This window comes from Pogona vitticeps, chromosome 15 (assembly GCF_051106095.1).
Source record: "Pogona vitticeps strain Pit_001003342236 chromosome 15, PviZW2.1, whole genome shotgun sequence".
In the NCBI taxonomy this organism is placed as follows: domain Eukaryota; kingdom Metazoa; phylum Chordata; class Lepidosauria; order Squamata; family Agamidae; genus Pogona; species Pogona vitticeps.
In genome coordinates this window covers 658,485-674,628 of record NC_135797.1, presented here as the reverse complement: position 1 = coordinate 674,628, position 16,144 = coordinate 658,485, and the positions used below count along the sequence as shown (strand labels likewise).

The window sequence follows — 16,144 nt, the reverse complement described above, 5'->3', positions numbered from 1 at the left end:
CGCCTTCTCTTCAGCCTCTGCTTTGGAAGCAGATTTGTCTTCTTTTGAGTGAGAAGCGTGTCTTTTTTTTTTAAAAAAAAAATGTGTAAGCCTGAATTTCCTATGCTAAAAGCCAACACTCACTTCCAGGCTGGATCACTGTGGCTCATTTTACCCTTGAAGATAGTTTATAAACATTGGTTGACTGGGATGGTGGCAGCCCAACCTGCTTTTTATTTATTTATTAATTTATTTATATTTTTAGGGTCAGAAAATAACAGGCTGGCCATCTAACATAACACCAAAGAGGGAGGGAGGGGGAGAGGACACTGATTTATGTAAGACTGCATATGGCAAATGTATGTGCAGAAATGCAAAATTAGAAATGCATTCAGTCATTCATAGTGCCTCTCAACCAGGGGTGCAGCTGTCCAGGGGTGTTGCTGAGGGTGGATGATGGGCAACTTCCTGGCTCCCGACCTTCCTTTTCCTTTCAGCTAAACTTGAGCTGGGCCGCTTTCCCGAGGGAGGGGTGTCTCTCCGGCCACCCCAGGCCAGCGTCCAGGGCGTGTTCACACCACCTTCGCTGGCTTTCGTTCTGTCTCTGGGCTCAGTTTGACACTCTGGGCTTTGACCAAATTCAGTGGAGGGGTCTTCTCTACAGGAAATCTGCTTAGTGGCCAAGATCCCATGCCTGAAAGAAGGTTTGGCTGGTGGGACCAGAAAGAGGAGGTGCCTTCAGGGTGGGTGGCCTCCAAATTGACCAGTTGATGAAACCGACTCATTCATTACCCTGTAAAGCCAGTGGGCTTTCTTTTACCGGTCATCTTTTTTAATAGTAGCCTTTGACATCTTTTTGGCCTTTCCTTCTTCCATCTTTTCACTCTCCTGCTGGTTTCAACCTAATTTCAGTTTATTCAGTCTTAATTCTTTGGCCTGACGTGTTTTGAGGCCACCGCATGGAGGAAGACTATTATACGCAAAATTTGCCTTAATGGTGCATTTGCCTGGCACATGACCAGGGATAGATAAAACAAGTCTTCACTCTTTCCTCACTGCCGCCATATCCAGTGCGAAGAGGCTAAAGCAGAGGTAACTTGGAAAACGAGTCTCTTTTTTAGGTTACATCTGACATCAACCTCTGAGCCACCCAGGCCACGGGTGTGTTTGAGGGAGCAGTGGTCCAAAAAGAGAGAGAGAGAGAGAGAGAGAGAGAGAGAGAGAGAGAGTCAAATTTTCCCTGTCTTGAACTCATCACAGATCAGACACTCCAGGTGGGCCTTCCGGACCATTTCCTTTAGCTGAAGGTGGTTCAGGTCATGCGTTTGCCTTATGACTTTGCTCAGAAGTATGGAGCTGTAAATTCAGTGTCATCGATATATATTTTTTCTAAATTAATCCAAGACTTCTCTGTTTACTGGAAAGCTTGGGGTGCTCCCTTTAAACACAAGGGTGCAGCTTCGGGCCTGCAAAGACATTTTTATCTTCCAGGACTTTTTAATGCAATGCAAAAGAGCACGTTGCCCTCACAGTTGTGCTGTTCGCCCATGTCGCCTCGGCCGCGGTGTTGCTCCAGCCCTTGTGAGATATTGGAACCGTGGCTCGTGAGAAGCATGTTTTAAGGCCCCAGGAGGGCCTTCCCCGGGACAGTGGTGCGTTTGCCCCAGGCAGCGCCATGGGGTGGACACCCACACCCACAACTGGCAGACTGCCCCCTAGTGATGATCCAGGTGTTGGCTGCTACGGAGTGTGCGTGATTGCCTCTTTGTTAGAGCGGCCTGCGAAGGCTGGTTTTGGGGCCCGTTTTGTGCATTGAGAATCCACCGCGCGTGAGCCAGGGATTTCCGGAGTGTCTTGGGGCAGGGAGGGGGCCTCAAATGCCGCAGTGCAGTCAGGAATGGCCAACGCGCCGTCAAGAGCGGCGCAGGGGAGGCGGCGAGAGCCGGTAATCCCTTTCCGGCTCCGTGTGCCCCCAAAACCCTCTGCGTTCTGGGGCAGACGGGAGAGGCCGGCCCGGCATTGGTGTCGGTGGGCTGGTTTCCTCTCGGCATCCGCCAGTGGCCCGCCTAATTGGCCTGGTCTTTGGTGGCTTAATCCTAGGATTAGACAGCGGGAAAGTGAACAGCTAAAGCCCCTTTAAAGGGGGAGCGGCTCGCACACCGCAGGATTCCCAGCGTCATCCCTGCCAGGCAGTGTGGGAAAGGAGGATTAAAGCGGCCTCTACCCACATCACTGCTGCTGGGTGGGGGGGGGGAAGGCAGTGCGGTTCTTTCCCTCCCCTCCTCTCTTTGCATGATGCCCAGAGTGAGCACGACAGGACATTGGGTTGGCTTTCGCCGCCGTCCTTGTCTGTCTCCGTGCCACCCACGGGCTGAGTCACCGTCCCCCTCCCACCCCGACCCCCACCCAGGCAGGCAGGCAGGCTCTGCTTGTCCCTTTGCATCACCCTCTGAAGACAGGGAGGCTGCCCTGATTGTGGAGCACTTCCAGTTTCTCTCTGAGAAAACCCCGAATTCTGGGGTCCCTCTCCACCCATACACAAATGACACAAAGGGCAGGCAAGGATAGAAAGAGGAGCCTCCCTGCTGCCTCCCTGGATGCTCAGCCTGGCCTTCCTGCCACGCCTCTTCCTCCTTCGGGGACAGTGGATCCTTTGCCCCTTTCCTGTGCTTTGAATCAGCCAAAGAAGAGGAGCAAAGGAGGAGGTCTGGGCAGCTGTTGTGACTCTGTGAGAGTCCCTGCTGGGGCCTCCCTCCCTTCCAGCAGCTCTCCCAGAAGCACAAGGCAATGGGCTTCTCGTAGGAAAGGGCTTTCGTGACCTCTCTCTGTGGCAGGTGGCGGAAGGGGAAGAGCCACGGGGGCTGCCCTCGGGAGTTCTCTGGTGGCAAGCCAGGATATACTCGGTGTGGCCCTTTAAAGATATGAAATGAGTGTCATAGGGCATAAGCCTTTGTGGGTGGAAACCCCCTTCCTCAGGCGGACCTGCAGTCCACAGATTCCTGCAAGAGAAAAGCATCGTGCGTAAAAAGTAATAAATAAATCCACACTAACTTCGGCAACAGGGTGTGGGAAGGACCACCGTTCCGTGTGATCCAGCTGTCAGCTTGAAAGAGGCCTCCCTCAGGATCTCTCCCCTTCTGCTTTCATTGCAGGCCTCATCGTCTACCTGGGAATGATGGTCGGCGCCTTCGTGTGGGGTGGCCTGGCGGACCGTCTCGGGCGCAGGCAGTGCCTCCTGATGTCCCTCTCCGTGAACAGCGTCTTCGCCTTCTTCTCCTCCTTCGTGCAGGGATACGGCACGTTCCTCTTCTGCCGGCTGCTCTCGGGCGTGGGGTAAGGATGTTATGGGGTGCCCTGTGGGATGTCCCCTTGGAAAGGGGCCTCCAAGACATACCCGCCCGCATGGGATCAGTTTATCATTTTCTCTACCACCTTGAGGACTAGAAACTCACCTTTAGGAGCTTGTTTTTAGAATGGAGGGATAGGGAGTGTCAAATTCCGGTCTGTGTCAGGAGCACACATTCCATACAATGATGGGCATTCAGAGGAATCAAGGAGGGGTTATCCCTGGGTGGGTTTGGGCAAGAGGTGGTGATCTGTGGACCCCTCCCCTCCGGGTTTTGAGATGTTGGGACTGAAAAATGGATAGCAGACGGGCCTGCCCTTTTTCCCCTGGCACCTTTCTCCCCTCCTCTCCCATCTCCCTCATGCGCACATGTTGTACACACTGTGAGATGTCTGCCTGTTTGCTTTCAGCCAGTGTGGGAACCTGGAGGTTGTGTTCCCAGACACAGTATTTCCAGACTCTGGCCTGGAATGGGAGAGGCCTACCAGGAGTCCCATCCTGTGCGGTTTTGCTAAATGGACGCAGAGTTTTGCTCTGTCCACCGTTCTCTTTCTCCCTCTTCTTCCAGTATCGGGGGTTCGATCCCCATTGTCTTCTCCTACTACTCAGAATTCCTGGCACAGGAAAAGCGTGGGGAACATCTCAGCTGGCTCTGCATGTTCTGGATGATCGGGGGCATCTACGCGTCCGCCATGGCTTGGGCCATCATCCCCCATTACGGTAACCTGTGGCACGTTTTTTTTTTCTCCCGAGTTAGCGGAACTAGCTCCTTTTCAAAGCTTGTTATGAGTAACAGCAACCTGTGACGCTTCAGACCCCAGAATCAGCCGGTGGGGCAAACGGCTTCGAAAGGGCCGTCTCCCTCTCTGTGCGAAGGCTGAACAGGAGGCCTGCTAGCCTGGCCTGCGAAAATAGAAGCTGACCTGTGCGCACGCTTAGGTGTTAGGGAAACCTTTTCTTCTCATCACCTGTCTTTTTTTATTTCCTTCCTTCCCTCCCCCCCCACTTCCTTCCTTCCCCTCATCACACCATGCGGTGGATTCTTTATGTGTCCCCCCCCCCCCCAGGATGGAGTTTCCAGATGGGCTCGGCCTACCAGTTCCACAGCTGGCGGGTCTTTGTTCTGGTTTGTGCTTTCCCTTCTGTCTTCGCCATCGGCGCCCTCACCACCATGCCGGAGAGCCCTCGCTTTTTCCTGGAGGTAAGCGCTGGGATCTGACCGGTGCCGTCAGCCTGAGAGGGAGCTGGGTCTTTGGGGGGCGGGAGGGGTGGTGGAGGCCAGAACTTGGAAAGCCACCATCTTGCCCTGCTTTCTCCTTCCTTGCCTCCTGGAGCATCATCCCGGCTCGTCTGTTTTGGGATGCAGCTGCTCTCAGCCGGAGGCCGACTCCATCTCCTGGTTTCTTCAGCTGGAAAATTCTGAGCTGCCGCTTGTGCATTTATTAGTTAAGATAGGCAGGAGTGGAGCCTCCAGGCCCAGGGGTAGTCTGCCTTTGAGTATGATAAAGTGGAGACATAAACCTCGAGAGACTGCCTTTGGGTCTCCCAGACAGAGTGGGCAGGTCTTAACTGGATGGAGTCGTGGAGCGTCAAGCTGTTCCAGCAGGCCTCTTTTTACTTATTTTTTATTAATTAGAAACTTTTCTGGCCATCCTTGTCTGTGCTAAAAAGGTGTCCATTTGCTGTTTTTGTCTTTACCTTCCTGCGCAGAAAGAGAGGGCAGGAGCAGGTAGGAGCAGGCAGGCAGGCAGGCAGGGGCAAAAAAGGGGAAAGGGGGATTTTCGTTACAGCTCATGGCTGGGCTTTTGCAGAACGGGAAACACGACGAGGCCTGGATGGTGCTGAAGCAGGTGCACGACACCAACATGAGAGCCAAGGGCCACCCTGAGCGGGTCTTCTCGGTAAGAGCAAAGCGGAGCTTCGCCTCTCCTTTCTCTCTTTTTTTTTGGGGGGGGGGGGAATAATAATAATAAGGTTTCAAATCGATTTTTTAAAAAATTGAATTGATTGTCTGGGGCAGGCTGGGGGCTGATGATTAGCCATCCCTACCACAGAAGAAGATGCTGGAGGGGGGGGCAGGGGGAAGAATACAACAGATTGAGGTCACCCCCTGTTGCAGATCTGAACATGAGAAACTGAGGCATAGGAATAAGAGTCGTATCACAGGAACGTTTGAGGGTGTGTGTCTTTGTTGACTGTGCCCTGAGAGAGAAGAGAGAGGAAGAGAGGTTTCCCCGCCAGCTCCCTCTCCCTCACCAACATCTTCTCCTCCAGGTGACCCATATTAAAACTATCAAGCAGGAGGATGAACTGGTCGAGATCCAGTCCGACACAGGGACCTGGTACCGACGCTGGATGGTCCGCTTCTTGAACCTTTCGCAACAGGTGGGTGGCGAGAACGGGAGGCGTTGAGGAAGGGGGTGCCCTGTGGGCCCAACCAGACTGGCCTTTCACTACCACAAGAGAACCTGCACTGTTTGGCAGCATTCTGTAGCTGGCACTTTTTAACCCTGAGCAACCAGAAAGGCTCGCAGACACTTCACGATTCAGGCAAAGGACTGTCAAAAGGGGGCTAGCCCCAGAGGCGTAGGTCAGGGAAGGCCACAGAAGCCCACCTCTTGTTTCCCAATGGTCCCATCGTGGCTTTCTTGTCTTTTCAGGTCTGGGCAAATTTTCACCAGTGCTTTGCCCCTGAGTATCGCCGGGTGACGCTAATGATGATGGCCGTGTGGTTCACCATGTCCTTCAGGTGGGGCTCCATCAGCAGGCAGGGAGGAGGAGGGAGGCGAAGGACTTCTCTGGGGTGGAGGACTGTACCATGCGGTGCATCTGGGAATACAGAGATTATGCCCTATTTTCCGCTAAAGTGCCTCCAGGATCGCTCTTCCAAACTGCTGAAAACATCCTTATGGCCCCATCCGCCCCTATGGCACACCCATCTCTGAGATCATTACCGGGAAAGAATTCAGCCAGTGGTACAATTAAATATTGAAATGATCTTTAATTCATGTGACACAGCCCGCGATGCAAAGAGAATCAAAGGGCACCAATTTGTGTGGCAGCGTAAAGAGCAATTCTAATCTGTCTTCTACGATCACTTCTTTTTAAACAAGGCCCGGTAACCACCTAGTTCATTTGCCAATATATCTTGGGGGAGGGAACCTGACGTCAAGAGCTGTAGTTCTCCGATTGATCTCCCAGCCACTCCGTTAATTGGAGCCAGGAGGTAAAAATTAATTGCAGGCAGCTCACTGCTCTGTGGTGACTGCAGGCTGGTGACGCCGCACACAGGGTGGCCAAGCGGTTACCTGGCTAATTGGGCTGTGGGGAGCCCCCAGTGATTCTCATTAGCAAAAGCTGGGATTTTTGTCAGTCAAGGCAGGCTGGGATGGTAGTCCTGCTAAAGTCCGCCTCAGGCCAGGAGCAGAATAGTCTCACTTTTTCCCACCTTGAGCGGGAGGTTTTCACGCTCGGGACCTACAAGCAGCCTGCTTTCCTTCCCTCCTTTTGGTGTATACGGATCTTTTCATATATACAGATCTGGAGAGTGGCTTTATGGCCTGGAAGGCTACCTCGTTTTTTGGCATGACTCTCTGGCTATGCCCTGTTCTTCAAATATATGGCTCCTTTCATTCCCTCCTCATTCTTGCCACCCTTTCTCTCTTCTTCCCCTCGGTTCTTTGGCGACAGCTACTACGGCTTGACCGTCTGGTTCCCAGATATGATCAAACACCTCCAGAACATCGAGTATGCCTCCCGCACAAAAGTGTTCATTGACGAGACCGTCCGGCACATTACCTTCAACTTCACCTTGGAGAACCAGATCCACAGCCGCGGGGAGTACTTCAACGACAAGTAGGCCCCTGACTTGTGTGTGTGCGTTTGTTTTTTTCTTTGAATGGGCCGAGAGGGAACCTGTGCCATACATTCCTGTGGGTGGGCAGAGCCCGAGAGAAGGGTCCTTGCCTTCAAACACGGCCGGGACTGGTACGGATTCATGATACTCTGTCTCACTGCCTCACTAGAAGGAGTGCTCCCTCAAGTGGTGAAAAAGGTGTAGTTGAGAAAACATCATGAAAAACAGAAGGGTGCTTGTTGTTGGAATTAGTCCTGGGAATGTGGGCATGTATGTATGTACGTACGTACGTACGTACGTACGCACGCACGCACGCACACACATATTTATTTATTTATTTATTTATTTATTTATTTATTTATTTATTTATTTATTTATTTATTTATTTATTTATTTATTTATTTATTTATTTATTTAACTTATATGCCGCCCACACTACCCAAAGGTCTCTGGGCGACTTACAACCATTTAAATACAATAAAAAGATAAAACAATCAAAATACAATTAAAAATACAGTACAAAAGTACAAAAACATAGTAAAAATACAGTATTGATTGTGCCAGAGCAGGAAATACACATTTACCTGAACAGGCCCTCCGTTCAGAGGAACTGGTGTGTGATTTGTGGGGTGGGGTGGGTGTCTTTAGTTGCCAGGTTTCTATCGGCGAAATCTGCGTCAGCAAATCCCTCTCTGTCTCTCGTTGTCTTTTGTCGCCAGATTCATTGGCCTCAAGATGAAGTCTGTTTCCTTCGTTGACTCCTTGTTTGAGGAGTGCTATTTTGAAGATATAACATCCAGCAATACGTTCTTCAAGAACTGCACTTTCATCGCCTCCGTCTTCTACAACACAGGTAAGCCAACAGGTCCCACAAGGGGGGGGATCTTATCTCCTGGTGCCCTCCCTGTGTGGCATCTTTTCTGTCGGGATCAGCTCTGGTGCCCAGTTTGCTTCTGTCCTCTGTGGGAGATGGTGTAGCTGCTGATCTCTTGCCTTTCTCTCCCTGCCTCCCCCTCAGATCTCTTTGAATACAAGTTCATCAACTGCCGGATCGTCAACAGCACTTTTCTGCACAACAAGGAAGGCTGCCAGCTGGACTTCAGCGACGACAACAACGCCTACATGATCTACTTTGTGAGCTTCCTCGGCACCCTGGCTGTGCTCCCCGGGAACATCGTCTCGGCGCTCCTGATGGACAAGATTGGGCGCCTCCGGATGCTGGGTGAGCCCTGATGACCCGAAGCGGGCCTCTTCCTGCCACCCTCGTTTCTTTCTCCTGACGATCTTCACCAGCTGACTGTCCCCCTTCTCTCAAGAAGGCCAAAGAAGGGGGGGTGTCCTTTGGGGTGTAGGAGCCCCCGGGGTGGTCTGCCAGACCAGCGTCATCATCCCATAAGGTTGGAAAGGTCCTCGTTGGACTACAACTCCCAGAATCCTTCAGCCAATAGGGCAGAGAATTCTGGGGGATGGAATGGCTACGATGGATCCAAGGAGGGCGTTTTCAGTTGTCCAGAGTTAAGCGGTGGAGCGTCCTGCATTTTCTTTTTAAGGAGGATCAGATGAAATGCAGGGTTGAGAAGGCCATCAAATGAATGCTTGATGGGGTCACTGTAGATCGATTTCTCTCACACACGCACGCGTGCACACATAGGCATGGTGCCAGAGGCCCATGTGCAACCACCGTGTGTTGCTTGTAGGTCTGTAATGTTGGAAGGCTGACCTCGAGAGACCTTGGATCTGACCCAGTTTCAAGGCTCTGGTTCGGTTCTGCACTGTGAGTGAGGATGATTTTGAAAGTGACTTCCTCTTTCTCTCTCCTCCTCCTCTGGGTCTGTGAAGCCGGGTCGAGCGTCATGTCTTGCGTGAGCTGCTTCTTCCTGTCCTTTGGCAACAGCGAGTCCGCCATGATCGCCCTCCTCTGCCTCTTTGGTGGGGTCAGCATAGCTTCGTGGAACGCCCTGGACGTCCTGACGGTAGAGCTGTACCCCTCGGATCGGAGGTAAGCAGGCCTCCTGCCCTCTTGCGCCGCTCCTCCCTTTGCGCTTCAGTGGGGGACCAGTTGCCCCTTCCTTCCCTTCCCCCATCGAGACTGGTTTTGTCCCCGTTTGTGACCGAGACTCCCACTGGAGGTCTCCCCGGAGACAGCTGTCCCCCGAAGGGGCTGAGCACTGGCAGCGCTCTCTGTGGGCGGCAAGGTCCCAGGACTCCCTGATTCACAAGATGGTAGAGCTGGCAGGGACCCCAAGGGGGTCGCCTGGCCCAGTCGCCAGGCCAGTGCAGAAACAAGCTGTATCCGTTCTGTTAGAGAGAGAAGGGAAAATCTGCTGGAAGGGACAGAAGGGCAGTCCGCGGGACCCTTGGGCAGAGGATTTGTGGTTTCCATCAGTAAACCATGAGGTCTAGCAGCTTGTGTGATTTTGAAAAAGGATAAGCATTATTCACCTCGAGTGATTGGGAGAAGGGGTTACGACACCCTCCTAGTCTGGGGGTCCCAGGCCCTTCCCCCTGCCCATCTAAGGCAGCAGCTCCAGAGGGGGCCAGGCGCTGAAACACAGCCAGACCCCTCGTCGTCAGAGAAACTGTCAAGTACTGGGCGGTTTTTGGTTCTTGCCTGAGAACAGAGAGGGGGGCGATTGCTTTCCTTCATTAGCAGCTGCCTTGCCCAAAAGAGCCCGTGGGGTTTGGCAGGCAAAAATGTTGCATTTCATTAAAAAAAAGAATAATGCATATATTTTGCACAGTATAGTTTTTTCTTTAATGCAAGAGAGAGAAAGAGAGAAAACGGCTTCCAGATGTTTTGCTTATGTCCTGAAATGACAAAATGCATAAGAGCATCTATAAATGTTGGCCAGAAAAACCTTTCTGTGCAGGAAACCTGTTGGAGGAGATGCAGAAAATCTGCAGAGCCTCTTTGTGCGTCTGCGAGGGCCTGTGAGCGACCGGGGGGGGGGGGGGAAGGCCTTTAACATCTGCCCCTTTTCTCTTCCGATCGCTCTCCTTTTCTGTTTTTCCTGAGAGAACGAAATAAGCAAAGATTTACATCCCTTTGAGAACTGGCCCTCACCTTCTGAAGGCTGGAAGTTGGGTCCCTAAAAAGCTCTCCGTCTGGGCTTTCATCTCTTTCACAAACCTTGCCCAGGTTCCCTCTCTTTCTGGGTGCCTTCTTCTGTCCTCCGCCCGTTTCTTCGTGCTCTGTTCCAGAGGCGCCTCTTTGCACGGCTTGGGCACACGCTTGCCCACAGCGCCTATTTCCGGCCGTTCCCGTTCTAAAAATATAGGCACGTGTGTTATTTTCTTCCCACGAACCCGACGAGTGTGCCAGATCCAGAGGGACAGGGCGCCTCATCTCACCCTGGGTGTTGTTATGATTTTGTGGAGAATCTTCAAGGCACAGAAATTCCTTTTCATCCCTGATGGAAACAGGGGGAGATGCAGAAAAACCTGCAGAGCCTTTTTGTGCCTCTGAGAGGGCCCACGAGCAACAGGGGGGTGAGTGGGGAAAAAGGCCTTTAATGTCTACCCCTTTCTCTCTCTCTCTCTCTCTCTCTCCTTTTCTTTTCCTCTCCTTTCCTTTCCTGTTCTCGTTCTTTTCCTTTCCCTCCCTTTCCTGTCCAGGACGACTGCTTTTGGATTCCTTAATGCCTTGTGCAAGCTGGCAGCTGTTCTGGGGATCAGCATCTTCACCTCCTTTGTGGGCATCACCAAAGCTGTGCCCATCCTCCTGGCATCAGCAGCCCTGGCGGTGGGCAGCTCGCTGGCCCTCAAACTGCCGGAGACGCGGGGCCAGGTCCTGCAGTGAGTGCGTGCGAGAGAGACACACAGAGAGAGATTTGCACTCGGGCCCTCTTTCCACCCCCTGCCCCATCCTACGTGGGGAAGATTTAGCGTTGTAGGCACTGTGACCGTCTTGTTGTATCATTTCAACAGGGGGAGAAAAAATCTGTCTTGGGTTTTGTTTCCCCCCCACAAACCCACTCCCTCCTCAGATCCCCTACCTCTCCTCCTCCCACCACCCCCCAGCTCCCTCCCATGGTGTTGGTGTGTTTGTGAATCCACTCCCAGGGGGAGAGGCGGGGGAAACTGAGGAAGAGCAAGGAGGTGGCTTTCTCTCTCTGCTCACATAAATGCAGGGGGCAGAAGGCCAGTTGTCCATGTGGGGGGGGGAAGAGAGGTTTAGAGACCCTCCTCCCAAATCCATGGCATTTCAGGGTGTGACCCCCTAATTGGCCGAACCAAGCTGGGGGTCCAAATAGCTGGTAGAGGGAGTCTTCTAAATGTATTACACCAACGTGTAAGCTCGTAAAACATCTCACAGTTCTTGGGTGTGTAAAATATTCCAAACGACCCCGTATCCCCTCTTCTTGTTTTTTGTGAGATTCGCAAGAGGCACACTCTATCTCTACGTGTGTGTGCATGTGTGTATGTGTACAGATCAATGCAAAACCACTGCTGGTTGTCAATCCCACTCTCTGTATACAGGGAAGAAGAAACAATAAGAAAACCACCAGGTCCCAACCTTAGCATCTGTTCTTGGGTGTTAAAAACATAACCCAAACCAATCCTAGTGTCCGTTCAGGTGTAAACATCGTCGTTTTAGCTTGACGCTTCCGGATTTCAGGTGGGATTTCTCGCTGCACTGTTGGGAACGGGTTGGGCTGCTGGCCGAGGGCGAAGCAGAACTTGGGATTTCTGGGGTGACGTAAGCCGGCTCTCTGTGCGCTCTTTCCTTCGTTCCGCTTGGGGTCCGTCCATCACCTCTACCTGACATTCGTGGCCTTTGTCTGTGGAAACTCCCTGGGCTGGATTTGTTTGTTTGTTTTTTGGCAAAAATAAGATGTTGCATTTTCCTGTGGGCAGTCCAACTTCCTGATTCAATACCTCAGCGCCGAAATAAGTGTGCAAGTGCACACGCACACACACAGAGGCATCTGCCCCCTTACTTAGTCAGGCTTGGAGCTTATTCCCAGAGCAGCTCACTGATTCCAATGGGGTTCTGGCCTTTCTGTGCAGGAAATACATGTGGGTTTTTGAAAATCCCATTAACAAAATGGATTTCTTTCCTCGTAGGAAGGGTAGGCAATGTGCAACCCTCCAGATTACAGCTCCCATCACTCCTCACCACTGTTTGCGCTGACTGTAGAACCGACCTAAAGTGTGCCCATTTTCTGTTTATTAAGGATCCTGCTTCAAACCCTGGCCAGCCAGGTTTCTGTCAGTTGGAAAAATGTATTTCCATGTGAAATTGTCTCCAGCTGCTTAGCAGGGGAATCCCTAAAACCTTCACATTCTTTTCCTTTCCAATGTAACGAATTAAGTGCCATCCAGAGAGAGGGCCAGCCAAACCCCACTTCTTTGTGTTCGTAAAAATTAAGAGCAGGGTGCACCTTCCTTCAAACCCTCAAGGCCCGCCATTGGGAACGAGGGCCTCTTTAACGTGCCATCTCCTCGGGAAGAAACAGATCCCGTGTCTGGTGGAACTTGGCAAGAGTCCGAAAGGATCAAACAAAGCACAACACCGCGAAAGCCCAGCTTTTGATTCCTTGTTCCTTCCTTCCTGAATTCATGTCCCTCTTTCCATCCTTAACAGTGTAGCTGGTATTTTAAAACAAACAAACAAAAAACCAACCACATACAAACCATACATAGTTCTGTCTGTATGCAAAACTAAACAAAAAAAAAACTTGTGCTGTGGTGTAGTTCTTAGATGTTTGTAAAGACAACAATTGAGAAAAACAAATTATCAGGACAAAAAAAGTCATAACTTCAGCTGTGGTCTCTGGTTTGTTCCATTTTGTATGAAAAACAGAAGACAAGAAGGGTTAGATGTGACACTTATTTTAAATGTCATGTTGCGAAAAGGGGTGGGGGGGGAGACAGACTCTGAAAAGGTGCTGTGAATAACACTAGTAACGATCGTGCTAATTTAATACATTTTGGGAAAGGTTGCTATGTGTTTTTTAGCTCAGCAGGAAAAGGCAGTACAAACACATTCTGTCCCCCTCCCTCCCAGCGTTATGAACTCATAGTCAATAAAAATCAATGTAAAAATGGGAAAAATAATAAACATTGGAAAATAATAATAACCATCACAGCTTTAACTGCAGATTTTTAAACAATTTTTTCCCCCTGTGGTAAAGAAGAATGTTGCAAACAGTAAATTTCAGTGACCGGAAAGTTGTGCGTCCTTCATAAAGAACCACTTTTTCCTTCTGTGAATCTGTGCAATTTACTGAACTCTGCAAAATTAAAGAAAAGCTCTGGGTGAAGCAGGGGTCGGGAAGGACTGGCCCTTCGCATGTTTGCGATCTCAACGCTGAGAAGCCCCCCTCGTCTGCGTGGCCCACGGATCGTCAGGGGAGTGGGGCTGTTGTCCTGGGACATCGGCTTTCCTCACTTGCCGGGCAGGTGGAAATCTGAAATAAACTGATCGTGCGTTCCAGAACGTGCAGGTTTGCAGGGGATGGAGAGATGCCCCTCTTTATTTTAAGGACAGGAAGCACGGCAGCAAGAACCCCATCCTTGGAAGGATCCCTACTCTGGGGCTTGGTCGCCCACAATCCCCAAATTCAGGAGGCAGCGAGCGAGCGCACTCCCCCCCCTTTCAAGCAGAAGGGGGGACCCCCACCAGCGACTGCCCTCTCTGGACCTCGCCCTCCATTCAGACTCGGTAATTCACTGATTCAAAGACTGGTGTTTGAAGTGGGAACAACCCCACCGCCATCGCCACCTGACGCCATCGCCATCCAATGTGAACAGGATGAGCAGAGCGCAGAGGTCTTGGAACCGCGAGGCCAGCCAGAAACCGCTGCCCTGCAAAAAAACCACACTGGCAAGTGCCATGAACCAGGAAAGAAGTTTGGGGAGTTTATTCCGCTTACATGACAGTAAAAGAGACAAACCGTTTAAGGAACGAACCCCACCATCCACCTCCCGCTCGGGCTGCGGAAAGAAAGAAACAGCAGAAAACGTCAGCGCAGCACACCTGCTGGCGCACGGCCGTGCCCACGCATGCACGCAAGGAAAGAGCCAGCAGGAGCCTGAGGGCCGGGCGAGGGGAGCCAGGCGGCGGCCTCGGTGCCCGAGGGGGTCAGTCCGAGCAAGGCCTTTCCCCCTCCCCGCTTCTGAAGCGAAGCCCCCCCCCTCCGGCCCCAGTTCCTGCCACAAGGCTCACGCCAACCCGGTCTTCTCCGCTGGTCCCCCCGCCTGGGGGTCGTGCTTGGATCCCCCGAGGCAGGCCGGGGGCTGGATGACCTTCGGGTTCTTCTCCCACTGCTGCGGGGTCTTGGCCTGGATGGAGAGGGCGTGGACGGGGCCGGCCAGCTCCTCCTGCAGGATGTCGTTGACCAGCCGGTGGCGGTGGATCAGGGAGAGGCCCTCGAACCGGCAGCTGGCCACCACCACCCGGAAGTGGGTCTCGGAGCCCCGGGGCACGGCGTGCATGTGGCTGTCGTCGATGACCTCCAGGTGGACGGGCGCCAGGGCGGCCTGCAGCTTGGCCCGGATGCTGGCCTTCACCGGCTTCTCCATGGAGGAGCCCTGGCCCAGGACCCCGTAGGCGGCCGCCGAGGAGGGCCGTCCGAGGGCACGGCGGAGCGCCAGCAGGCCGGCGGCCGGCAGCATCGGGGAGCGAGGGAGGACGGCAGCGGCTGCAAGGCAGAAGGGCGACGGTCGGTCCGGCCACGCTTTGCCCGACGACGTGGGTCAGGGGCCGACCTCCTCTTTGGGCCAGCTCCAGGGGCATCCCTTGCCCACCCCCAGGACCCAGGAATGGGACTGGCCTGTTCGGGGCTGGGGAGGACCAGGAGCTCTCATGGCCGAACCAAAACACTCTCTGGGGGTGTGGGGGGCATGCTCAGGCACAGCCTAGCTGTCAGTTGCCTCCCAACCCTGCTCTCCTCCAGGGGGCGCCAGGCGGGGCCTGTGGCTTTTTTCCCGTCCCCTGCGACCACCCTGCCAGGCTGGCCAGAAGGGGGGGGGGGGTCTGGGCGGGCTCCCTTCTCCAAGCCCGGAAGGGATCCCCACGCCGAGGAGGGCCACCCCCTCCGCCCAAGCCCCTGTCAGGACCGGCTGTGAAGCAGGAAAGGGCACCTCCTCGCCCTTCGGTCAGCAACCGGGAGCCCTGACACAGATTTGGCCCCCGGGGGCAGCGGCCGGGCTAGTCGAGGCATGATGGGCTTTGTAATCCCTCCTGCCCAGACCCTGCACGCCTCCTGTAGCAAAGGGGTGAGGAAGAGGGCCCGGGATGCCAGCAGGGGCGGTGTCCCTGCATGTCCGGGGACGGGGCTGGAGGGAGGAGGAACAGGGGATGATGGGCTTCCAGATCGGCCAGCTGGAGGGTGGGCAACAACTGCAGCCGGGGCGGATCGTGGCTGGGCGCCGCGGAGCCCCTTTAGTGCGTTGCCGGAGCGGCGGCGGGGGGGGGGTACGAGGCAAGACGGTCCCCCCCGCCGCCCCACCCCCGGGAGGAAAGGGGGGTCTCCCTCCCAGCGCTGCACCCACCTGTCCTTCTAGGCGGAGCCCCCAAACGACGCGGCAGCCTCTCCCTGCGCTGACCTTGCTTTCCTCGCACGCCCTCCTTTCCCGGAAAGCCACGCCCCCTCCTTTCTCCGCCTCCTTTCCCGAGGAGACTTCTGGGAAATGTGGTTGCCCTGTCCAGCCGAGGGAGGGAGGGCGAGGCAAGAGGACCACGTTTCCCAGCAGGCTCTAGGGCTGCTCGCTGCGCTCTGAACCCTGGGAATCGTAGTTCATGGGGGGGCTCTTTGAACAAAAGAAGGGCTTTGTCGCCCTCTGCCGGGGGCAAAACAGGTTGCACCCAATTTCTGGTCTGCAAAGTGATGAAAGTACACGTGGGGGATTCGTTCGTTTTCTTTTTGGACTGCAACTCCCAGAATCCTACCTGGCTGCCTGGGGCATTCCGGGAGTTGTAGTCCGAGTAAAGCATGTGCCCCAGCTGTAAATGATAA

General features: G+C 53.5%; 2 protein-coding genes across 2 annotated transcripts in view; one reads left to right on the top strand and one right to left on the bottom strand.

Moving 5' to 3' along the window:
* The window catches only part of SV2A (synaptic vesicle glycoprotein 2A), a 31,852-nt gene extending 18,588 nt beyond the window's left edge, over positions 1–13,264 (top strand). The window contains exons 4-14 of the mRNA XM_020798182.3: positions 3,132–3,312; positions 3,894–4,045; positions 4,393–4,526; positions 5,137–5,226; positions 5,600–5,710; positions 5,986–6,074; positions 7,016–7,180; positions 7,901–8,034; positions 8,200–8,403; positions 9,021–9,180; positions 10,797–13,264. Of these exons, the coding sequence (XP_020653841.3) occupies positions 3,132–3,312; positions 3,894–4,045; positions 4,393–4,526; positions 5,137–5,226; positions 5,600–5,710; positions 5,986–6,074; positions 7,016–7,180; positions 7,901–8,034; positions 8,200–8,403; positions 9,021–9,180; positions 10,797–10,980 (1,604 nt within the window). The 3' untranslated portion in view covers positions 10,981–13,264. The remainder of the gene's footprint in view (positions 1–3,131; positions 3,313–3,893; positions 4,046–4,392; positions 4,527–5,136; positions 5,227–5,599; positions 5,711–5,985; positions 6,075–7,015; positions 7,181–7,900; positions 8,035–8,199; positions 8,404–9,020; positions 9,181–10,796) is intronic.
* Positions 13,265–14,022: 758 nt separating this feature from the next.
* Positions 14,023–16,137, bottom strand: BOLA1 (bolA family member 1). Its single transcript, XM_020798183.3, has 2 exons — positions 15,681–16,137; positions 14,023–14,827 (listed from the first exon to the last, which is right to left on the bottom strand). The coding sequence occupies exons 1-2, from the start codon at positions 16,120–16,122 to the stop codon at positions 14,349–14,351; spliced, it is 921 nt and encodes a 306-aa protein (XP_020653842.3). The 5' UTR covers positions 16,123–16,137; the 3' UTR covers positions 14,023–14,348.
* Positions 16,138–16,144: the final 7 nt, after the last annotated feature.

Bases quoted from the DNA above. Each gene is read 5' to 3' on its own strand.
- BOLA1 (XM_020798183.3), bottom strand. From the start codon at position 16,122: ATGCTTTACTCGGACTACAACTCCCGGAATGCCCCAGGCAGCCAGGTA. The intron at 14,828-15,680 runs GTGGGTGCAGCG...TCTGCCTTGCAG, and splicing joins GGCTCCGCCTAGAAGGACAG to CCGCTGCCGTCCTCCCTCGC.